At 37.2% G+C, this 25,202-nt stretch overlaps 4 protein-coding genes across 6 annotated transcripts; all 4 read left to right on the top strand.

Annotated features, from left to right (window-relative positions):
- The first annotated feature begins 436 nt into the window (after positions 1-436).
- LOC129348179 (ladderlectin-like) lies at positions 437-4,283 on the top strand. The gene is made up of 4 exons (XM_055007953.1): positions 437-460; positions 1,953-2,144; positions 2,429-2,528; positions 4,162-4,283. The coding sequence occupies exons 1-4, from the start codon at positions 437-439 to the stop codon at positions 4,281-4,283; spliced, it is 438 nt and encodes a 145-aa protein (XP_054863928.1).
- Positions 4,284-5,897: 1,614 nt separating this feature from the next.
- Positions 5,898-9,356, top strand: LOC111575620 (H-2 class II histocompatibility antigen, E-S beta chain-like). The gene is made up of 7 exons (XM_023280856.3): positions 5,898-6,002; positions 6,072-6,344; positions 7,248-7,461; positions 7,575-7,642; positions 7,806-7,919; positions 8,120-8,233; positions 8,848-9,356. Exons 1-7 carry the CDS (start codon positions 5,948-5,950, stop codon positions 8,868-8,870), a joined length of 861 nt encoding a protein of 286 aa, XP_023136624.2. The 5' UTR covers positions 5,898-5,947; the 3' UTR covers positions 8,871-9,356.
- A 777-nt stretch (positions 9,357-10,133) lies between these two features.
- On the top strand, positions 10,134-12,195 carry LOC118471037 (butyrophilin subfamily 2 member A2-like). Its single transcript, XM_055008065.1, has 2 exons — positions 10,134-10,326; positions 10,900-12,195. Exons 1-2 carry the CDS (start codon positions 10,134-10,136, stop codon positions 11,247-11,249), a joined length of 543 nt encoding a protein of 180 aa, XP_054864040.1. The 3' UTR covers positions 11,250-12,195.
- Positions 12,196-12,419: 224 nt separating this feature from the next.
- On the top strand, positions 12,420-25,073 carry LOC111575624 (butyrophilin subfamily 1 member A1-like). Of its 3 annotated transcripts, XM_055008060.1 has the most exons (7): positions 12,420-12,818; positions 15,371-15,447; positions 16,699-17,049; positions 19,036-19,249; positions 20,931-20,995; positions 21,467-21,583; positions 23,112-25,073. In XM_055008060.1, exons 2-7 carry the CDS (start codon positions 15,402-15,404, stop codon positions 23,753-23,755), a joined length of 1,437 nt encoding a protein of 478 aa, XP_054864035.1. In that variant the 5' UTR covers positions 12,420-12,818; positions 15,371-15,401; the 3' UTR covers positions 23,756-25,073. The 3 variants fall into 3 exon arrangements, with proteins under 3 accessions (XP_054864035.1, XP_054864036.1, XP_023136628.2); XM_055008061.1 differs by lacking the exon at positions 15,371-15,447 and having other exon boundaries at positions 12,422-12,818; XM_023280860.3 differs by lacking the exon at positions 12,420-12,818 and having other exon boundaries at positions 15,272-15,447.
- Positions 25,074-25,202: the final 129 nt, after the last annotated feature.

Below are 25,202 nucleotides of genomic sequence, written 5' to 3'. Positions count from 1 at the left end.
CTGTAGCAGGATGTTGATGGAAATAAGAGCTAAGGTTTGGTGAAGACACCCTTGGTAAAAATCTGCTTAGTGTCATCTTTATGATTCTCTTCATGATATGGCCAAACATTCTTCTTTAATTGAGGCTTCCCTTTAAGTAAACTTGGAACTTCAGTGGAAGTCGTTCAGATGCCAGTGGTACCTCAAAGCTCAGTCACATTTCTAATGTTTGAATGAAGCTGTCGTCTTTGCCATTATCTTTTATTATACTTTCTCTGGAACAAAGTTTGACTCAGCGATCGAGCCAAAATAAATTCACACATCTCAAGAGAACAGATGGTCTGTGTTTATTTTCATTCTCATAACCACGCAAGGAAGTGAAACAAGGAAACACTAAATAAAACATTTGTAAAATGACCTTATTTACACATAAATGTAGTTTTTCAGTGCAGTCACCATGGTAGACTCCAGGAGGGTTTTGGTGCTGTAAATATAGTGTGGATAACTGGGCATGGTGCAAGAAAATGGATACCAGTTAATTTGATGTAAAGAGCTTCCAAACTCTTTTAGACCAATCCTCAGCCCCAACAAGTCATTGACAGGAAACCACTATAGTATCATCAATGAGTATTTCTTACAGGGAATTTCCATACACTTCTGTTCTGTCAATATCAGGAGTCAGTTTATGAAGCAAAATTCAGCCATTGGTGCAACAAGATGATAAAAACTCCACTCAAAGCTCAAACAGTGTAAAAATTTGATGTAAATTTGATTTCATGTGCATTTTTCTAACCCTCCAAGTATTTTCTGCTCATTGTTTTTACTTTTGTCACATTTTTCCTCACTGTGGCCTCATTTTTCAGTGTAATATGAAATCCTGCATGTCTGTGGAAACAGAACAACCATGAAGAAGGAGAGAGAACTCAGTAATGCTTCTATGAAATAGAACACTGTTAGAACACCATGAATAATCAAAAAAGGGAAACAAAATGAATTTGAATTGTCTTGACTATTTACATTTTGACATCCTCTATCAACTTTTTCACTCTGCTCACCACATCAGCTGTAGAAAAATGTTTCACCATTCTGAATGTACTGTCCAACAACTTATCTGTTTACTGATTTTTGACCCATGCTGCATTTATTTTATTGATCCGGTAGGTTTGATTTTCCACGCATGCTCATTTTAGACAAGTTTTGAGGCATTTTAAATATTGTTTCCAACCATAATAGACAAGTTAATGCCCTTTTAGATTCTTTTCAAGTCATTTTGTACAAACTTATGCAATTATGGACAGTTCTTGAGTCATTTTGACATTTTTTTTTTAGCATTTTGCACAAGTTTAGATAATTTTGGACAAAATTTGAATAATTTTGAATGTGAATATTTCCATTTTTACAGCCTCCACCCTATTCATCAGCTGTAGAAAGGTGTTTTGCCAGGCTAAATGCATCTTCCAACAACTTGTTCCTCTGTTTGCTGTTTTTGAGTCACGCTGCATTTATTTTTTGATCTATAATGTTGATTTTCCTATCGGTAACTCTTGCTGCAGATCAAACGCTTTATTTTTGGCAAGTGTTGAAATAAAACATGTAAACCACCTGTCACACTGTCATAAAGTAACCTATTTTTTATTTTCATAATTGATTGAGCAGAGGAACATTTTTAAGAGTCATTTCAATAAACATCTGCAAAACATTTTTGAATGCTGGTTTGAGAACGCTCCTCCTTTGTCATCATGAAACATAATCAATGTTTCTAACAACATGACTGAAACATTTTCTTATTAATTATTAGCATTTGTAGGTAATGTTATCTAATGTTGTGGGAGCACTCTCTGCCGATTGGGAGATAATTTTCACTGCAGAACGCTTCCAAGTTTATTCTCTTCATCATGATTTGCACATTTGGTTAATTGCTATTTTCTAACTTTGACCTCTTTTTGTTAGTTTTTCTGGAAATCTCTACTCAGGTTTTTTCTGTTCCTCCCCCCATCCAGAGCTACTGTCTTGGTTTTGGTGCAAACCTTGCATCCGTCCATTCACTTGAGCAGTATAATTGGCTGAGAAGCATGATTAAAGGTGTAACTCAGGGGAATCCAGAAACATGGATTGGAGGCTCTGACTGCCAACAGGTATATTTTATTTACTGTTACAAAACATCAGCTTTTTAAGCTTGAAGGTTCATTCCTGACCTTAAATATAACAGCTGGATATGGATTTGCAAATGCAGCAAACACACCAAAGCTAAGTCTAAATTTAATGATGAAATAACTGACGGCTTCGTCTTTAGCAAAAAAAAACAAAAACAAAAAACTGCGTGTCTCTGTGAAATGAGCTGAGGAAACAGACTTGAATAGACTGAATTAATTTTGAGGTTAAATCTATTCTCTTCTGACACATTGTTTTTTTTTTCATATTTTCTTGTGCTTTATAGGAGGGGAAGTAGTTTTGGAGTGATGGTACTCCTTTCAAATACAGTTTCTGGGGCCCTGGACAGCCTGACAATAGTGGTGGTGGCCAGGACTGTCTTCAAATGAACTGGGGAGGTAACTTAATAAAGTGATAAATGCAAAAAGGATGCCATTTATTGAAGAAGAAAGCTCAAATCATTGCTTTAAAATCTTAATATACATGTGCATCATGATGTTCATTTATCGTATCATCCTCTGTTTTTGATTCTTACAGCCTCCAATCGCTGGGATGACTTACAGTGCAACATTCCGAGACCATCTGTCTGTGCCAAGGAAATCTGATCTGATGATTCCCAAGCTGACGCTGAGGCACAAAGCACCAAAAGTGCAAACAAATAAATCATTTTTCTTCTTTCTCTGTCTTTTCTATCGCTGTAATGCAACACAAGGAATGAAGCATCGAGTGGTAAAAACAGGAGCTGGATTCTCTTTCAAGCCCAGAGAAAACTGAATGTGTTATGAAAAGAATGCTTTTTCTGCATTTTCCCTGGCTCATGTCAAAATTAAAAATCTTGAAGCATCGAAGGGAGGTGGTCTGTGTTATTTCTCATGTTTGCCTCCTGCATGACAGCAAAACACTGGACTCAATCATTTTTAGAATTGTATACAGAGTTAGTATTTTTCCCTCCATCGTTAAGTGTGGACGGTTGCTGGTGTTACTGTAAACTGAACCAACTGGCGAGAATGTTTTTCATTTTTCTCTTAGTTCAAGTTGACAAATTTTGAGAAATGTGCCTGATGAGATGTAGATGGTTTGTAATTAAAAAAAGACATTTTAACAAATTATATTACAACTGTAACATGCCAGCAGGTTTGAAAGACATGATTTTCCTAAAAGAATTAACAAAATGGCACCATCTATCAGTGTAAGAAACCATAAAAAACCCAAAGATAAGTCAGATTACCAACAGTCTCTTAATGTATCAAGTGTGAGTTATGGTTCTCTCCATAAACAAATGTTTGCAAAATCTTATAAATGACAAAACACATCTTTTTTCAGGTAATCTTTAACACTCAGTTGGCTAAGACTGAATGGAATTTAATCATGTCATCAAAACAACCCATTTATTTAAGTAATAATGCTCCAGTAGAAAAAATAGAAACCTGAAAGTAATCTGTTCCATAAACCGTTTTTATTGTGCAGTATTTACATTTGTACTTATTAGTACAATTTACAGTTTTTGTACTTATGTGATTTATCGAGAAAATTGTGAGGATTTCATATTTTTTCTTGCTAAAAATTACCTTTTTTTATACGCTTTCCTTGTAGGTTTACTTTCTGTGCCACAGTGTGAACATAATGTCCCTGTATCAGGACTTCACATCACTTTATGTTTACAACAGCTCTGGATAGAAAAACTGTAGAGTTTGAAGAAACAGCAGATACAGTTAATCAGGAATTAAAATTATCTAACTTTTTCACCAGACAGAGTGGAATTCACTTTATTCTGTAGAACTTATTCAATTTTTTGCAACCTTTCTTCTATTTTTGCCAGAAATAGGGCAGCTGGAGTTTGACCTGCAGCGCCCCCTGGTGTGTTTATTTATTTCATAAGAAACTGCTGCTTATTAAACTAAACTAATACAGGCATACAGGCTCACATGTAAAGATGTGATTAGTCCCATGTGTACAGGTTAATATGTAAGGATGTGCATCTTCTCATATGTGCAGAGTTACATCTTCAGATATGCAGATTCATGTGTCCAGATGTGAGGACGACTCCGCCCAGTGTTGGACCTCTAGTGTTCTGTGGAGCTGGTCTCACAGTCGGTCTGCTCGGTGTGGCAGCTGGAATCTTCTTCTTTATCAAAGGACACAAGCGCAGCTGATTGGTTGAGACTGATGATGTCATCAGTTCAGTGTGAATTTATCTGGACATAATCCAGATGTTTTCCTTTTAATTTAAATGAAGGTACTTGTACTTCATCCGTGTGAATCAAACTTCCTCACTGTTCGTTCAGTGTTTAGTTTGAACAATCAGCTCCACATGTTTCCACCTGAGGATCAACTCTGACTGTTCTCTGCTGTTCAGCTGCAACAACAACCTGAAAAGTGTCTGCTCCATCAAATCATCAAATCTGTTTCATTTCACGTCCATGTTCAGGGTTTATCCTTTCTGTTAGCTGTGATCAGTTTCATTTCCTGTACAGTCTGAAAAGTTTCTGGTCCCTCTGACCCACAAACACTCACTTCTGTTATTTTTACTCATTTTGGGTCAGACTTCTTGTTTAACATCAGTCTCTTTAAAACCATGATGAACGATTTCACTTTTAAATCTGATAGTTTGTAACTGTGTTCTGTTGTTGTCTGTTCTAATTGTTCTCTCAGCATTATTGTAAATCAGAGCTTCATGATCATTGCTGATTTGAATAATATAACTTCAGAGACAAAGTATGACTTACTTAAATCAAAGAAAGCTGCACTATACTGAGTCTGCCGCCTCCTGAGAGCTTTTAAAAGACAAAATGGTTTCTTCTCACTTCCAGTGACTTTGGTAAGAACAGATCTGTAAAAGAAAGCAGGTCCATAAAGTCCAGCACAGAGTAGAGCAGCAACTCCTCAGGAAGAGTTTTTCTGGTAGAAGGGATCAGTTTATCTCCAGACTGAAGATTTTCCATAAAGAGCTAGTTTTTAGTTTGTAGCTGTGATCAGGAGGATGAGACAAAGAGCAGCCACATTAAAACACCAGAGCAGGAAAATGAAGCTCACTTTAGTGATAAAGAATGTTGAAATCAAGCGAGAATGACGGTTTTAGACTGATCTCCTTAAAGTCATCAAGAACCTGTGGACTGTGAAGAAGAAAGAAGTCTGTGTCAGAAAGATGTAAATTTAGTTTTATTGCACCAATTCTGTCAAGAGGAAAAACTTGTGGATGGAAACCAAAAGGTTAGTTGAGGTGAAAATGGTCAAACATCATTTAACCAGATATAAGCATTGCTGTTTGTATATCTTTGATCTGGCAGATTTTGTCATATTTCCAGAAAACCTGTGATGAATTTATTAAGGAACTAAAATGAATGTTTTATGTGACAAATATTCATGTGTTTTCATGATTCCATGATAGAAAATTAAGAATTGTAGGAGTCATTGGAAAATCAAGACTGACACGATAAGCATGATCTTTATAGGTGATCATGATCGCAAGAGGTCAGTACTTCAATGTATAAATCTGTTTCTGAGAATGAAATCTTTGGTTTAAATGAGACAATATGTCTGTAGTGGAACACATTCACTACAGTTCACTCTGGAAGGACAAGATTTACTGTGAAGAAACATGTTGCAGACAAACAACAGCTATGAATGTATTAATGCTGCTGCAAATGTCAGATGGTAAATAGCACGGAAAAGACCTGCAAACTCTGTGAGCAGCTGAAGAGGAGACTGGTGTCAATTCTCTGCCTGGTAACAGATGATGCTGCAGGTCACATGATCCTGTTCTGTTTTATACAGCAGCTGACAGTCAAACAGAATCAGTGTTAGTTTACATGGGATCATGGCTTCATCTTCTGTCAGCTTCTTGCTTCTCTTCATCACTGTCCACACAGCAGGTAGGACCAATATACTGATCACTGATCAATACTCACTGAGGTTTAATCTCTTTCTGTTTTGTCCCTCAGATGGATTTATGCATTATTATACGGCACGCTGTGTGTTTAACTCCACTGAGCTGAAGGACATGGAGTACATCTACTCTTTCTATTACAACAAACTGGAGTTACTAAGGTTCAGCAGCAGTTTGGGGAAGTTTGTCGGATACACTGAGTTTGGAGTGAAGAATGCAGAAATGTGGAACAAAGATCCGGCAAGGCTGAGCAGGGAGAGAGCTCAGAAGGAGACATACTGTCACCCAAACACTGAGATATGGTACCAAAATGTTCTGTCTAAATCAGGTGAGTCAGTCTTTGTGTGACACTTTCATCACTTTCACCAAAACACTGACTGAACACAGTTTATAATTCTAATTCTAATTCTAATTAATGGAGATCAACTTGACAAATCAAAGGATCAGTGTTTGTGCAGCAAGTTTAAAACATTTGTCTGCAGTTATTGATCCGTTATTCTCAGTAGAAAATATCAGTAATAAAAACACTGACTGTTACGATTACTGATGAATTTTTTACTATGGAGAAGTTAAAGTTTCCATCTGCTTCTCCAACCACTGATTATGCAGCAAGTCATAAAACAGCTTCAACTGTTACTAAGTTGTTGTCAAGTTCTCTTCAGTCAAAGTAAACAGAGAACTTTGACACAAATTTAGATCTTTCCAGGTTAGTAAATGTGAATTTCACATCCTGCAGGTCATCTGAAAACTCTCAGAATTTTTCACTGTTCATAACAGTTGAGTCAGTCATTGAGAAACACTTTTTTTTTTGAGAACTGGTACAAACACAACATTTTGGAAACGTTTGAATAAGATGGATGTGATTTGGGTGGAAAAAAATCACAATTTTAAGCACAGATTTTGTGGATTTTCCTGATGCAATCTCATATGACAGATGATACATTCAAGGACCATCTGAAAGTTGAAAATCTGGTGTTTCTTTCTGTTTGTACAGTTCTGGCTGATAAATTGAGGCCTTTTGGTGATTTTTTTAAAAAGACAACGTGCCTTTCATAAGGTTTTGATTTCAGAGAATTGATGTTGAAGCTGAACTTCCAGAAACTGAACCTGTTTTACAGAAGTAACTCTGGATAAACTGGAGATTGGCTTCATGAAACACACCGAAACAGCTCAGACTCACCACATTCTGCTCCTGTGACTACCAGCATTAACAGTAATCTGTGTGTTCCAGTTCCGCCCTACGTAGTCCTGCACTCCACAGCGCCTCCTCCTAAACACCATCCAGCCATGTTGGTCTGCAGCGTCTACGACTTCTACCCCAAACAGATCAAAGTGAGCTGGTTCAGAGACGGAAAGGAGGTCACCTCAGGAGTCTCCTCCACTGGTGTGATGGAGGACGGCGACTGGTACTATCAGATCCACTCTCGCCTGGAGTACACACCCAGGTAAGTCCAGGTCCAGGTCCAGGTCCAAGTCCAGGTCCAGGTCCAGGTCCAGGTCCAGGTCCAGGTCCAGGTCCAGTTTGATGAATCAGGAATGTTGGTTTGTTTTGCTGCAGGTCTGGAGAGAAGATCTCTTGTGTGGTGGAACATGCCAGCCTAAAAGAACCTCTGTGGATCGACTGGAGTAAATACCTGTCTGTCTGTCTGTCTGTCTGTCTGTCTGTCTGTCTGTCTGTCTGTCTGTCTGTCTGTCTGTCTCTCTGTCTGTCTGTCTGTCTGTCTGTCTGTCTCTCTGTCTGTCTGTCTGTACCTGTCTGTCTCTCACCTGTCTTTCTGTCTGTCCTCAGATCCGTCCATGTCTAAGTCAGATAAAGAAAAGATTGCCATTGGAGCCTCAGCACTGATTCTGGGTCTGGTCTTTGGTCTGGCTGGATTCATCTACTACAGGAGCAAGACCCCAGGTAAACCAGTTTACACCCATCTAGCATCTGTTCACACTAGTTCAAGACCGTTTTATACGAGATTACACCAGTCTAACACCAGTTTACTGTGGTCTAAGAGCAGCTCATTCCAGTTCACAGCAGTTTATACCAGTTTGTATCAGCATACACAGTGTCTACCTGTCTGTCTCTCACCTGTCTGTCTCTCTGTCTGTCCTCAGATCTGTTTTTGCTTGATTCAGAGAAAACCAAGATCGCCATTAAAGGGTCAGGACTGACTCTGGATCAGGTCTTATCTCTGGTGAAATTCATCTTCTCCAAGAAGAAGGCCCAAGGTCAGAGAAGTTTACTCCAGTCAAACCCCGTCTACCTCAGTCTAATAACAGTTTATACCAGTACACACAGTCTAAACCAGTTCACACCAGTTCAATACCAGTTTATATCAGTCCAACACCAATATAGACCACTTTACACCAGTGTACCATCACTCTGTTTTGCAAATTTTTGTCCAAAAACCTAATTATACTGACCACGATTCAATGTTAAAATGCAAGAAAAGAAAAGAAATTACAAGGGAGTGAAACAACAATCGAACACCAGTTTAACACCAGTCTATTTCCAGTTTAACAATAGTCTACACAAGTTTAAATCCAGTTCAAGCCAGTTTATATCAGTGTTTATCAGAGCCTCAGATTAGTTTGTTGACCTGAAGGCTGCTATTTTACTGAAATAATTAACAATGGCTGGTAATGTTTGATCCACACCAGTTTAGACCAGATCAGACCAGTTCAAACAAGGTCCAGACCAGTTCACACCAGTGCAACAACAGTCCAGACCGGTTCAGATGAGATCAGACCAGTTTACTTCAGTTCAGACCATTAGAGATGTTAGAACCAGTGTTACCAGTGTTTGTTGTTGACCCTGTCCTTGTCTCTTCTCTGTTTCCCAGGACGTTTTCTAGGTCCTTCCTGACTGAGGAAAGGTTCTGGTCCTGATCTTATTCCTGATTCTGGTTCTGATCTTGTTCCTGATTCTGGTCCTGATTATGTCTGTCAGATGACAGAAAATGCCGTTGCAGCTTCAATCTGCTTTCAGATGATCCTTTCTGGACTGGACTCTCTAAACCTGGTCCAGGTCTGGAGTCTGAAGCTCAGCTGGACTGGACCTGGTCCAGGACCACCACAGTGTGAATCCAGTCCTGCTGGTTGTTCCAGTTGTTTCAGTTGTGTGTTCTGGTCCAGTCGTGGATCAGGTTTAATGTGGACTCTGGTGTATGTGCTGGATCTGGTCTCTGCAGCTTCACTGTGTTAAATGAATCATTTTCAGCTTTTTCTATCTGCAGACCGACGGCTTTGAAAGCTTGTTACTAAATGTTTGACTGATTTGTAGCTGCAGCTCAACTGATTCACATTTATCCTTTTTAACTGTATAATTTTGATAAACTGTCACACAATCTGATCTGAATGTGTTCATTCATCCTGGTTATTTACCTGGATTGACAGTTCAGGTGTGTTCAGGTTATTGTCATCTACACCCATCAACAGTTTATAACATTTTATACCATTTTACAACAGTTTACAACCACTTTGCAATCATTTAAACCCCTTTCTACCAGTTTACACTTGTTTATAACATTTCAAAGACTAGTTGACACCAGTTTAAACTGTTTCATACAGTTTAAAACTTAGAAGCAAAACAGGTAATTATTTTACATTAGTTTACAACAGTCTATACAAGTTTACACTAGTTAAAACCAGTGTAAAATAGTTTACAGAGTCCTTTACACCATTTCATACCAGTTCAAAGATGAACACAGTTTATAGACTGATTTTCCCCAAATTAAAACGGTTTACAGACAAGTTTAAACCAGTTTCCAACTTTAACAGACCAATGCACAACACTTTAAACCAGTTTATCCCACTTATCACCTGTTTGAAACAGTTTACAGAGTAGCTGAGACTAATTTAAAGCAATTTTAAATAGCATATTTTCCCTAAAATATTTAGCTTTAGACATTTTTTAGAGAAAAAAATCAAAATGAAACATCTTTTACTTGAATTTAATTTCTCACATGAAGCTCCAGACTGAAGTCGTAACAATTCAGTAACAGTTAATAGTGGGTGGGTTGTTATTCTGTGAGTATATATCTCATAAGGTCATGTTTTATCCACCGAGTATTTGATGATGTGAAAACACAGCGAGTCATTTCAGGTGTCACGTTTCCATCTACAGCACATGTGGGCAAACAGCCGAGAATATGTGCTTGACAAACAGCCGTCCTACAGAGGAAGAACATCTCTGTTCACCAACAAACTGCAGCTCGGAGACATTTCACTGAAACTCTTCTACGTGACGTTTTCTGACGAGGGCATGTACAGATGTCTTGTCCCACAACTAGGTCGAGAAGCTTTTGTTAAACTTGTTGTTTGTAAGTAGACGCACAGAATATTATATTTAATACATGTATTTGTTAATTGTTTGTCTGCTGCTACATTCACGTGATCTTTTCTTCCCACTGCAACACAAACACACGAGTTTAGGTGCACCTGGTCTGTCAGCACTCTGCGTATTACTGATAACTTAATGCAGACTTGGGCTGCCGTCACTGTTTCAACACTTTAATTCATCAGATGACCTTGCAGTTTTTGCCAAAGCTGGTACAAAGACAACATGTTGACCTGCACCCAGGGACTTTGTGAAATTGTTCATGTATAGTGAGAATGTATCTCATTATAACAAAGACTTAAGTGAACAAAAATATGAAGATTCTAAGGATATTTGTAAAATTCACACAATGCATGATGGGAAGGTTTCTACTATCTGAATTCGTTTTTTTTTTTAAAGTGAAGTAAAACAAGTTTTAAAGTAATTCAAAAATAGAACAAAGTAAGGTGAATAGTCTTGAAATGCATTAACCTGTATAGTTAAGATGTATGTTTTGTATTATAGTAACAGTCATTGAAATGTCCGGAAACTTGTATCTCCTCTTTTTGATCTTTAGGTATTGTCTCCACCCCAGTTATTTTGGTGATGTCTGAGAGAAGCAGTGCAGTGGAGTTACAGTGTAAATCTGCAGGCTGGTATCCAGAGCCTGAGGTGTTGTGGCTGAACGGTGAGGGAAACGTCCTCTCTGCTGGACCTACAGAGACATTCAGAGATCCTGATGACCTCTATACTGTCAGCAGCAGAGTGACTGTGGAGAAGAGACACAGCAACAAGTTCACCTGCAGAGTCCAGCAGAACAACATCAATCAGAGCAGAGAGACACAGATCAGAGTAGCAGATAGACATGTTAATAAAAACCCTCTATTGTGCCTCATTTCACTTCCTTTAATGTTTCCAGATATATAGCTCACTGTTTTGTGTCTCATCATTTCAGATGAGTTCATCATGATCTCGCCCCAAGTGAAAAACCTTCTTATGTGGATGTTGGTCTTCATTACTGTTGCTGTACTGTTTGCGTGGTGGCGTTGTAGCTGAAATCCTGTTGATGTCAAATCTGGTGATGAATGTTGTCTACTCGGCGACAACAATATGCAAATGTGTTTATTTACTTATTCTCACATTTAGAAAATAGTCAGTTTGCATACAGCAGATGATCTGTGTATGTTTTATTAATGTCAAAGACCTTTTGAACCCTCTGAAATTCCAGAATCTGCTGGTGGGTTTGAAGAATGTATTGTTTTGCTTTATTTTATTTTTTTAAAAGCCAACATTACACCCTTTATAAGAACTAGAAACAGGGAAAAAAAGCAAAGAAAAAAGCAAAGAAAAAAATGTCAGATTGCCAATGTTCTGACGTTCCTTTAAGCAATCATGTAAGATGTATGGTTCATTCAGAAAAGATTTCATTGAAATCACTGTATTCTTAATGTCTCTTAAAATTTGTCAAAACATCAATCATTTGCTCCTACCAGATTCTATGAAAAAAATAATTAAAAATCTGCATTTGCAATCATTGCAATGAAAAAAGGTGGAAAAAATCAATAGCTCAGCTGTAACCAAGAATTATGTGACAAAAATTCTGGGACTTTTTGGTCGAATTGGGCTGAACTGAAGTCAGTGTTTACACAGACCAGATAGGAGAGAAGTATGGAAGCAAATGGGACATTAAAGTAATGAATTATCTGTAGCATGTAGAGTCACAATGTTTCCCCAGTATCAGTAACACATTCAAACACTTGGACAAATGTTTTACATTTTGTAGATCAAATGATTAATTAAAGTTTTGCTTTTTCTTTTTTATGATTTTATGGCATTCTAACTGAAATGAAAATAAATCTGACTTTCTGCTGCATCTTCAGACGTGAGATGAAGTTATAGGCTCTGTGATGTTTTAAGAGGAGTTTTTCAGCTGTAATTAGGATGAATTAAAATCTTAAATCAAAATATTAAAAGTCAATGCAAATATATATCATCACAATGCATGCAAGCGATACGCCTGCACTGCTTTTACTTTGAAAGATCTGCTAAGGTACCGTTTTTTTCTTACAAACATTTGACTGATGCAGAGCAGGGAGGATGTCTGAAAGTTCGCTGCTAAACTGCTAAAGCAGCAAGGATTTTTTACCAAAGCTCACACATAAAGGGATGTCAGTAAACTATTCTCTGATGGAGAGTTTATAAAAGAATGTCTGGTGGACTCTGCAGCGTTTATATGCCCGGAGAAGAAAGGAGCGTTCGTTAATGTGACCCTTTGGAGGCGAACCGTAACGAGGCGGGCGGAGAGCATCGCCGAAAATCTGGAGCTTCAGCTGCACAACAAAGTGGACGATTTTGACGTTTTGTCCTTGGCTCTGGACGAGAGCTGTGATGTCCATGACACAGCCCAGTTACTCATCTTTGTACGTGGACTAACAAAAAACCTTTGAGATGACGGAGGAGCTGGCAGCTGTGCAGCCAATGAAGGGAACCACGACGGTTCACTGAGGTAAATACACGCATGAACAAGCTGGGACTGAAATGGGAGAGTTTGGTTGGTGTTACAACTGATGGACTTTTGAAACGGATGTAAGATAAAGTGACTGAAATAAACCCAGAACAGAAACTGATATGTTTGCATTGTATTATACATCAGGAGGTGCTGTGTAAGTTAGTGCTAAAAATCAACCACGTGACTGTATTATTATCAGTTTATTTAAAAAGGTACTATGTACAATATTAAACATAAATGTTTCCATTTGATGTATTGCACCAGAGTTAGCTTTAAGCTAATTTCCATCTGCAGTCCCTTGGCAGGTCACAATAAAAACATCAAAACATTAAAATGTTACAAAAAAGTACATGACAGTGAAACAAAACATTATACACACACACACTCTTAAAAGTACACACACTCACACACAAATGACAATTTAAAGGACATTGCTGGACTAAAATACATGACAGTGAAACAAAACATACACACACACTCTTAAAAGCACACATGTACACACAGTCACACACAAATACCAATTAAAACGACATTAATGGTTGCAGTTCTGAGTGTTCTTAAGCAAGTTTTTCAGTTTGCTTTTAAAACTGCTGATAGAAGTACAGTTCTTAATGTCATCAGCATGATAGGACCTTCAAGGTCCTATCATGCTACAACTTGTTTGAAGGCACTCATCCAGATTCTTTTCCTCTGACTAGATCCTTGCTTATGTTGTATCTGCTCTCAGATGCCTAAATTAAATTGCAGAATTGAAAAAAAGAAAGTACAAAAACAGGAAACCATGTTGTGAAAGCATTTCCTGTTACCCCGTGGTTTTCGTTTAAAGACCATGCTTCTAATATGAAAGCTACTGTAAAACAAATTCACAATATGCTTTGCATTGTTGTAAAATAATTCACCCACAATAACTAAGCTCACAAGTGGGAAAATATTCTAAATATTTACATGCAGGAATGACGGCGTTCCACCTCAAGCAGCTGCAGCAACAGTTGTTGAGTGTGTCACAGTCATTTGCGGTAAATTAAAAATCTCTTAAAATTTTAATTAATCACTTTTCAGTTCTGTTTCTTTATATATACTTACAATTACATTTTATACAGAATTAATGTATGTGCCACTGCTTTAATATATGTTTCATACCAAAAAAATGGTTCTGTAAAGGATCATAACCAAGAATTTACAAGTACATGAAACATCTGCACAATATTCCATCGTGTCACAATATTAAGTTATGAATTATAATGTGTACCTGCATAGAAAAGCTGTGAAGCTCCGTCTGCTACATCCTGCTGCTTGCTGCAGGTGTTTCTTTGTTATCATGAGATTCTGAACAGTGTGATCAGTGAATCATCAAGTCACATGGGTTGTTGTGGTTTAGAAGCATATGACGAACTCTTAGTGTTTTCTTTTTAATCTTGATCAAACTTGATGGAAAAAAAACTGTCAAAATTTGCCAAAGCTTGCATGCCATTCTACTCAAGTACCACTTTTTATACTGTCAAAAGCAGAAAAAGCACAGCATGTTGGTTTTTACAGCCTTTCAACTTATTGTGCCTAACCACTAAGTTCAAAGTTACAGGCTTCAATCAGTGAAGAACAAAGCAACACTGAATTAAAGTGTCTGCTATTGTTACAGCCAATTCATGCTGTGTAGGCTCTTACACACAATAATTTGCAAATTCTTGCACACCGTAAATTTTTCTACAATTTTTTTCATTATCTAAAATTACCAGAATTTTTTACACATAGTCTAAATAAGGGGCACTTGAAAAACTAAAAGTAAATTAAATGTGAATACTATCACCTTGCTTGAACCTGAAATAAAATGGGAATCACTAGTGTAAAAATAACCATATTGGGTGGACACCTTGATTTAGATTTCTTTGATTTGTTGTAGTTTGACTGAATTGTATGAGCGTAACTGACACATTTTCAACTGACTTTAAAGCAGCACTTTTATACATTTTTGCTTTTGATGCCATAAAAAACAGCATCATAAAAGGTCTCATAAAAAGTGGTGATTTATTGACTTTTTTAGCACTAAAAGCAACATTTTTGACAGATGTGCAAACAGATGTGAATTGTGCAACTTTTGGATTCACAGACAGTGTGAATATTTTGCATTTCAACCTGTACATGTCATGTTGATTTATTCTTATTGTTACTGTTAATCTAATGGCCATTATGAAACGGTTATTCCATTTGTGTCTTCATGACTTTTTCAAAAATTCTCAGTTATTCTCAGTATTGCATGTGTGTTGGATATTCGGTATGTTTCTCTATGTATTATCTATTTTCTATATTAAGTGTTAAATTGCACTGTGTTTGTTTAGCAATGACAGTTATTTCTTTTTTCATGCCAGTGTACTGAGGTAAGTAAAGCGCAGCGCACTGAGGGCGGCACTTGAAGCCAAGCCCAGTTCAAAAGTTGAAACCTTGTGAATGAAGCGTCAGTGTGCCTCAGACTGCCATGCTGGCTGGTTTTAAAAGTTCTGAGAGGAGAAAATTTACAGAAACCTTTCGTCTGTTTTATTTATAGCAGGAAAAAAATCAGCTGCTGTCCTTTGGTGATGTATTATCGTCTTTTCCTGCTTGGTACTCTGCTGTTTTGTACAGGTATGTACGAAGAAGTCTTTCATTTTCGGTACTTTAGATGCATTTCTTTGCAGAGCTTCATTTATAAGAGGTTTGCAATGTGCTACAAATCAATATATTATTAAAGATGTGGTTATAAATGGAGCTGAATGAGGAGTAGAGTGGCTGTATGTGATTGAAAATCGAGGGTAAAGTGCATCGAAACTGTCACTTCGTGAACTTTCAACAGCGCAGAAAAGAGGTCAGACGGAACTGACTCAGACACCTGAGTACTTACTGCTGTGATTAGAGCAAATCAAACATGATTACACAGATAACTAAAAAAAGTTGTACGTTTTCCAGAAATGTTTTAAACACATTTTGTGTTTCATGGAAAGTAACTTATGTACCAACAATGCGTTAATCATGACTCATTTTTAAGAAACTGCTCGCTGACAGTCAGCACATGATGGTTTTACAGCTCAGCTAATGATTCTTTACTGCAGGATTTTCTGGTCCATGAACTTTAGCAAGACAAGCAGTTCTGCTGTAGTTAAAACTGAAATTACATGTATAAACTACTGCAGCTGCCACTACTACTGTTTAATCAGCTGGAAAGGGAATTTTCCAAAGCAGATTCAGATCTGACAGGACCTTTTCAACAAAATTCAATGTTATCTGAATATATTTCGATATAAAGTGTATTTTGTTTACTATGGTAGTCAATCAGAGGCAACCATAGTCTCTGAAAACATGAGATGGAAATTTTTGAGCACTTGCTTTGGTGTCTGCCATATTTTTGTTCTTTTGGTTCCAGTTGGACCAGATTCTTTTCTGATATCAAATTACTGGCTTGTTTCCACAGGAAAAAGGGTGTTCTCATTAGTATCGGTGACTCTAAATGATCGTCTCCCATTTATGACAGTTTGATACACAGATGTGTCCTGTGGCCTCTTTCTTTACAGCTGAAAGTTTAAGCAGCATGCATGGTGGGAAACTGAATCATATCAAATCAAACAAGCAATTAACTGCATTCTCAGCGTCCTCACAGTTCACGAGAGGAACGGTACAAGACCGCAGAGTGAGAGAGACATATTTAAATGCATGTGATCTAAGCCCAGGGAGTGTTTAAGGAGGAAGGAAGTTCAGTTTGCCAAGAATTAGTCCTTCTGCCCCACAAAACCACATCCTGCCGTTTTAACACTTGTATCGTTACCTCACATTTTGTAATGTCTACTAACCTGATTTTCATGTTTTAATACTGTTGGATTTTCTTGTTTGTCTATTTTCAAGGTGAGTCCTTCGCACAGGGTCAACCAGAGGCAGTCCTCGCCTTTGCGGGTGGAGATGCAGTCCTGCCCTGCAGTTTTGAGATCGCCGCCAGCAACGACTTCCCGACGGTGGAGTGGTCCAAGGAGGGCCTGAAGCCCAACGTCATCTTCTTGTACCGCGATGGCTGCGAGACCCACGAGATGAAGAACCCGTCCTTCGAGTACAGGACGAGCCTCATCGCCAGAGAGCTAAAAAACGGAAATGTCTCATTGAGGATCTCTGACGTGCAGCTGTCGGATGCTGGGAAGTACCAGTGTATGCGGCTGTGGAAGGACTCGCCCTGGGAGGTGACGACGGTGGAGCTTGTTGTAGGTAGGTGTAGACGAGACAGACGAAAAGACACATCTGAATGAAAGGACGTAATGAGATGCTGCCAGAGTGTCAAGATCTACTCGAATTATATGGCAACAAGAAGATGTTCCTGAAGTCTGAGCAGCTAGTTTGTAGAGATCAGGAGAAACCACTACAAAGTCTCAGTCGCCTCTACCTTTGAGCAAAGATCTTGAAACATTCAAAATGAAAGGATCTGGGTGCATGAAATGATGTCAGAGTTCTGCTATTGGTAATAAAATACTCAAACCAATCCTGACCATTTACAAAAATACTGATTCATGATGTGGATGTTATTAACAGTTTTGGGTTTTTTTTCAATGATTAACATGTGAAGTAATACTTTTGTTCTTTGATTTTCTGAGATATTATTTGTAGCACCCTAATTTATATAACTGTTCTTTCCAATAAGAACAAAATCTGTAAAATAACATTTTTTGCAGATTTACTGTCAAATTTAAATGAACAAAAAAGCAAAATACCAGTTTTGGTCTGCTACTTGTTAACATGTAAATGAAGATTCTTTTTCTGTCGTTTTACTAGTAGATGTTACTCTCATTTTTAAAAACATGTCAAATTTGTAAATATTAGTCATTTGTTCAAAAACTACAGCTAAAAAAACTTATTTATTTTTTTACATTTGGGTTTGGTTTAATGTTAAAGATTTAACGAATTTGCCCTTTAATTTAACTACATGATCTTATTTTCAGTTACGTCTGAAGCTAAAAGTAGAGTCACAGTGTGTCGAAACCACGGCTGAGTGTGTGTTTGTAGATTCCTCTACCTTTATGACTCTGTCTGGTTTTAACAGCCAGTTTTACAGGCAGTGACTTGTTCATTTAATCACTGAGCTCAAATAGATTAAACAGAGTTTAAACAAGCTGGCAAACAATCTGGTAAGATCTGCGCTTACACTTTCTTTAATTAAATACCCAACATCATTTGATTGACTTAATGTCTCTATGTGTTTGTTTTATGTCTCATTGTGTTTGTTCTGTGCCTTTTTCTGGTCTTTTTTGCCTTTTTCTGCTCAGTTTGTGTCTCTGCTGGATGTATTTCAGGTTGTTTTGTGTCTTTCTGAGTCTGTCTGTAGTTGTATTGTGTCTCTTTCTGGTCATGCTGTGGCTGTTTTGTGTGTCTTTGTGTTTGTTTTATGCCTGTTTTTGTTTGCTTTGTGTCATTATCTGTTTGTTTTGAGTCTCTTTCTGGTCTTTTTTGATTCTTTCTGGTCCCTCTGCGTCTCTTTTAAATCTCTTTCTCATTATTTTGCATCTCTCTGGGTCTATTTGTGTTGGTTTTCTGTCTCTTTCTGGTGATTTTGTCTCTTTTGGGTGTGTTTGTATTTGTTTTGTTTCCTTTACGTTTGTTTTATGTCTATTGTGGCTTACTTTGTGTCACTTCTGCATCTAATTTTAATAGTTTTGCGTCTTTTTACATTTTTTAGTCCCCTTCTGGTTATTTCGTGTCTCTGTGTTTGTTTTGTGTCTCCTTCTGGCCTTTTTTAAATTACATTTTTCTGGTCATTTTATGTCTCTTTTGGGTGTTTTTTGTGAATGTGGTTGTTTTGTGTCTTTCTGAATCTAGTTTTTGTGTCTTTTTGTGTTTTTTTGGTCTCTGTGTTTGCTTTGTGCCTATATTTGTTTGTTTTATGTCTATATCTGTTTGTTTTGGTCTCTTTATGGTATTTTTTTTTGTCTCTTTCTTGTCCCTTTGTGTGTCTTTCATATCTCTGGTTGTTTTGCATCTTTCTGTGTCTATTTGTGTTTGTTTTGTGTCTCTTTCTTGTTGTTTTCTGTCTCTTTTGTTTCTATTTGTGTTTGTTTTGTGTCGTTTTCTGCGTTTTCTATCTCTTTGTAATTGTTCTGTGTCTCTGGTAGCTCCAGAAAAGCTTGTTAAATTTCTGTTTTCAGACTTTCTTTCTTGGACACTCCAGAGGTTCCACATTGGTTAGTTTAAATGTTCTTGTAGTTGCAGTTTCGGAGCCGAAGCTGTCGGTGGTTTCAGCAGAAAGTGGAGGAGTGACGCTGCAGTGTGAAGCCGCCTGCTGGCTGCCGCAGCCTGAGATCAAGTTTCTGGACCACGAAGGAAACGAAATCCCGGCCGAAGAGCCAAAAAGAGAGCGACACGAGAGCGGATGTGACACCGCGAGACAAAGAGTCACCGTGCAGAGCGCCACCAACAGGTGAGACCAGAGAAACGGATGAAGATGCGGTTTGATGATGAACTAAGAATCATTCAAACCTGGTTTTATTTCACTCACTTTCTTCTGGCTGGAAATGGCAGAAACAAGAACAGACAGTGAGACATTGTGTTACAGATGTTAATGTTAATTATTATATATCTTTAAATATTTAAATGAGTTATTCTCAGCGATCACCGGTAAAACTTTAATGTGCACCCACATTATTCGAACAATTCGGAGAAATGCTAACAAGCTTTCTGCATGTTTTCCACTGGAATTTTGGACATTTTCTCTTTTGTGTCTTTTGCTGGTCATTTTATGTCCCCTTGTGTTTGTATTTTTCCTTTTTGTGTTTCTTAGTGTCTCTGTATTTTTTTAATGCACTGTATGTTTTACTGTCCACGTCTTTTAATGGTGACTTTTAAGTCGGTACGACCAACAAAATTGTAGTGTATGTGACTAATGATAACTAATTGCACAATGACAATAAAGATTCTTGACTGTGTTTGTTTTTGTGCGTCTTGCTGGTCAGCTTATGTCTCTTTGTAATTGTTTTGTGTCTTTTTTTCGCTTCCTGCATGTCTTTGCATTTCTTCTTTATTATATTGTGTCCTTTCATATGGTAATTGCACATGTTTTTGTGGTTGTAGGTCTCTTTGCATTGCATTTTGTGTCTGTCTGTGTCTCTTCATTTTGTGTTGTTTTGCTTTTGTTTTGAGTCTTTTTATGCTTTCTGTGCGTCTTTTTTGTCTCTTTCTGGTTGCCTCTGTGCCTCTTTTCGGTCTCTATCTGGCTGTTTTATGTCCATTTGTGTTTCTTTTGTGTCTCATTGGATTTGTATTTGGTGTGTTTTTTGTGTTTATCTGTGCTTATTTTGTGTCTCTTTTTTAATAATTCTGTGCTTTTTACTGGTTGTTTGTGTCTCTTCCTGGTCATTTTTTGTCTTTCTGTTTGTCCAATGACTGGCTGGAGAACTACTTTGTCAGCTGTTCGCAGTTTCTAGTGTGTTAAAATGCTGTTGAACATGTAGAAATTACCAGGACCATTTGAATTGGTGTATAAGGTGATATTTTTCAAAAATAAATTAGTGTGAACATGGGAAATGTATCATTTTTAGTAAAAAATGCTACAAAACACATGTAAAAAAAATCGTTAGACATCTCTAAAACAATGTCTCAAGTTATTTTTTTTACTTAATGTCCAAACAGAACAAACTCACTGGTCAAATAAAAAATATGTGAAATTACAAGTTCAATTAATAACTTTTTAATCCCTCTTCTGCTACCTCTACCACCGAATTCACCATTTGTCCTTTAAAACCTTCATAGTTTTTCACTTTTTTTGCCAATAGCTCATATTTTTGTTGTTTTACTGTAAAAAGAAACATAGAAATACATGTTTTTGAAGAAAAATACTGTATTCAGTGGCCTACGTTCTCATGAAGATAAATAAATAAATGTGTCTATATCTTATCTACTATCAGATAAGTTTTAAGTCATAACTACGGTGCTGCGATCCCAATAAGCCAGTACACAAGGGGTTAAACGTATGAATTCATTTGCACAGTTTACTTTTTGTCTAAAATGTTGTATTTTTTTCACCAATTTCCATAAATAAACGCTGAATTTAACACTTTAAACTCACTAGTCTGTGACTAGATATGATGTGTTTTTCATGGCAGGGTCACCTGCAGAGTTCACCAGCCAGAGTTCAACCACACCAAGCACATAGAGATCTTCATACCAGGTAAACAGCATCACACCTGAGTCTGCATTAAGTTCACTGCTGGATTTCCAAACTATTTGTTGGGTGACTTCTATAATGGCCAACATGAGTTGATCTTTGCCCTGGATCCATTCTGAACCGGAAAATATTCCACTAAAGGAAAAACAATCATGCAAATCACAAACTGTGGCGCACAAACCAGATGGTTCTTCACAAAACACCTGGAGCTCATCACTTCCTCATATTAAATGTTCACTTACATCTAAACATCCCCATCTGGTGGTCGGATGTGTGAACAACACGAAATTATTCATGGATTTTAATTTGACCAACAGGTTTCTTGTGACTGTAAATGATTAAAAAAAAAAAAACAAGTAGCAAAAGACCAAAAGAAATTGTATTGGGTGATTAATTTGGACTATTTCTCTTAATTTATTTGCATCTAGACTAAAATGTTCTTGCTAAAAAAATTACTGTTTGTTGTCATTTCAGCCGAGTGCACGAGGTCTCACACTCAAACCATTGTCATCGCTGTTGGAGGGACATTTTTATTTTTCTTAGTCACATGTGGATTAGCTGTGTTGTTGTGGAGGAGATGTGGCAAACCTGGTAAGTCCTAATTCTCAAGTAGAAGAAGTGTCAAAAATGTAAAGTGAGTGTATTGTCGTCTGTTTGTATTTGTTTTTGTCTGTCTTCCCCTAAATAGGACCAAGTAAACATCATGGTGTATTGAAGGAAACGTTTATCTAGCAGTTGAGAACACATGGAAAAGTGATTAATTTACATGCTAACTGTACATAACATCCACATTGAAAAACTGTATTTTTATTTAATTGTATTTTGTATACATTGTATGCAATATTATATATGTTGTTGTATTTAATTTAGCAAAAACAATGCTGATATTTTACCGTTTTCCCTATTTTTTTAAATTACAGATGATATTTATTAAAATCACAGAAAAAAGTACTAATTTAAATGTTGACTGTAAAAAAACAAAAAAGACCAAAACAGTACTGAATTTAATTTAATTTTAAAATGTTAGATTGCAAATCAAACTGCATTTTTTGCCAGAAAGAAAAAAACAAAAAGATTAACATTCATATTTTGTAATGACTCTAATATGCCACAAGATGGCAAAAAAAAGCTCCACTCAGAGAAGAACCAGCTATAAAGATGTGACTAAAACATGTGAGAAACCACAAGTCAGACAGAACTGATTGTCATAAGCTCTTCGTAGGAAGTGCAGCTCCTCTTGGTGCATCGAAAATCCAAATCTTAAAAGACAGACAGGACATTTACCAATCAAACAAGAGAACTATTTTTTAAAAAGTAAAAGATATCTATTAGTAGTATCAAAGTAGATTGAACAGACTATAAATTGAATTATTCTTTGTGCCCTTTTACTCATTGACAGCTTATTTGTTTCAGTATTAATCTAGACATTCTTTTAAAAAACAACCACCTTCTAATTAGTTAAACAATAATAAAATGAGCTTATTCAAAAAAAGTTTTGATTGTGTTCTTTTATTAAGTTGAGATAATCATGACAGATATTTCTTTTTTGGCAATATATCAAATTTTATATGGAAAATAACAAATTGAATCTGTGTCTGAGAAATCACTTTCAACTAAGTCACCCATTACAAAAACACCTCTCAAGGAAGTGTGTTAATTCCAGATCACATGACCTGCTGCACATGATGTCATTTCCTCCTGAAGAAAAGACTGGCAAGACTCCAAGGCTTTCTGAGTTATTTAATATAAAGTAGTGTGTGAGTCAAGTGTGGATTTATCACATGTCAACAGGTTTACTACAATATCTTTATAAATAACTTTTAATTTCAATTTTACTCAATTATATATATAATATTTTAGAAGGATCTCTCTCTAAAAATGCTATGTGGTGTTTGGTTATAGGCGGCCATGTTGATTTTTGGCCTGAAAACAGCAAAAATGTCAACTATGATGCCTGTCAACTTTGTTACAAAAGGTCCCACAATTATATATTGACCCCTTTACTTTCTCTTAAACCCTTTTTTTGTTGTTGCTGATGCTTCAAATAATCTGACAACTAAAATATTTTTAAAACCGATAGAATCTGTGGCTAAAGCTACATCTTTTTTCCTTCCCACAGCGAAGAGAAATCAGCCAATGAATAGGCAGGAATCAGATCAAAGTACTTTCAGTACTGTTGCTGAACACCACCCTCTGCAGGTTCAGAGAAGCACAACCGATGACCCAGGAAACGGCACAGTCCAAAAGCTGAAAAGTAAAGTGGCTGACCTCGAGTGGGAGCTTCGTATGAAGGACGAGACCATCCGCCAGCTACAGAGCAGCTTAGAATCTCAGCAGCGTTGTGCTTTCTGCCAGCTGGAACCGGTGGTCAACCAACGCTCCGAGTCCAGCAACTCTCCAGCAGCTTCACCCAGTTCTAACCCGACACAATTTACCAATTTCCCCCAAGTCATTGGTCCAAATCTTTTCATCCAGAGACCAATCAGCAACCCAACACCTAACCACCCACCACAAAGAAGGCACCGCATCTACAGCAGTCCAGCTGCTATTCATTATTCATCATCCAGGGCTTCTTTATCTGCCGCTGCAGAGAAAAAGCGGCTGCAAGTCCAACGGTTGAGAAGTGTGTCCGATGAGCAACCGGGTCAGAACGGTGTCCTGCTTCAGCGCAGACACTCCTCAGTGCTTCCAATGTTATATCAGCCTGTCAACCGCTACAGACACCTGGCGAATTTACCAGAAGTCACCGAATCCATTTACTGAGAGAAGGGATTTTTTGGGGGGCAGAGCTCAAATGTGGTCACAACAAGCCAAGCAAGAAGTCACCGACATTTTGTACAACCAACCTTTAATGTTTAAAATTTTAACCCAAATCTGTTAGTGAAACACTGGTTGTGGTAGCTTTGGACAACGCAATTTGTGTGTAACTGCTATGTTGTTCCACAGTGCAAAAAACGTACTTGTTTCTCAGGACTTTCACACAGGAGATCATGATACAAAGTCCTGAATGGTCCTGTTGGTTTGTGGTGTTTTACTCGCTGTTTACTTTCATTTTCGGTCACTGTTTGGTGTTTACACCACAAAATTATTTGGTTAAGTTTGTGTAACAGTGCTGATTGGTTTGGTTTAATTTCTCCTGAGAAGTGTAAGTTTTGAAGCCTTTTGTTGTGACATTCTTACATTTTACACATTTTCTATTACACTGGGCTGCTTCGAGCAGAGCCACACTAGCTATTTCCCTTCATTTCCAGTCTTTATGCTAAGCTATGCTAACTTGACACAAGTGTACTTCTTAATTGCTTTGACTTCAGTCAACAAAAGCAGAACCAAACTGCATTTTATGCTGCTAATGATTCACCTGCTTATGCTAAAGACTCTTTAAGAGAGAGCCTGATTTTAATTAAGCTTAATTTGCAGGAATGCGTATTTATTTTAAATTAATGTTGGTGATATCAGAGTGGCTTTACTCAAATTCACAGCTCACATTTCTAAGAAAAAAACAGCTCACTCCCATCTTGCACTTTAGACTTTTTTGGCTTTTATTGACAAAATACACTTTTGAGCACATTATTATCTGACTTGCAGGCTTGCACATGTGTGGTAAAATCTTTATTAGCAATGAAATGTTTGATTGTATAAATAGAAATGTAGATGTTTGTATTTTTTAAGATGTCCATTTTTATGTCCAATATACCCCGTTATGACATTGAAGAAAGATCTCTCCTTGTCCTATTTAAGTGCCTACTTCTGTCATGCAATATTGGTGTGAGACCTGGAAGCAGATTCAGTGCTGAATTGCAATGTTGTCCATTTTTAGGTTTACTAGCACTCAGCATTTCCAAACTTTCTTGAAGCTTTGGGCTGAAAAGTGCAATTTTGATCAACTAAATTGAATTTATTTACTCCTTTCTGATTCAGTTTTACTGTCTTGTCATGTAATTTTCTTCATCGGGTTTACGATATCTGATGCAAACCAAAACACTAACAATTGTCAAGTTCTTGTCGAAGGGGAAACCGGGAAATGTGGGGCATTTGTAGAAGCTGCGCACAGTTTATTAAAACCTGGAAAAAGTAAACTTAATGACAAACTGCTCTTTTTTAATCTTAAAAGCCACACTAATTTACATTTTTGCATTATAAATGGATAAAAGATTGCTATGTGCGATGTGAAAGGGGACTTTTATTGTGCTTATTCCATGAAGAATTGACT

This window comes from Amphiprion ocellaris, chromosome 23, assembly GCF_022539595.1.
Source record: "Amphiprion ocellaris isolate individual 3 ecotype Okinawa chromosome 23, ASM2253959v1, whole genome shotgun sequence".
In the NCBI taxonomy this organism is placed as follows: Eukaryota; Metazoa; Chordata; class Actinopteri; family Pomacentridae; genus Amphiprion; species Amphiprion ocellaris.
This window is presented reverse-complemented; position numbering and strand designations above follow the sequence as displayed.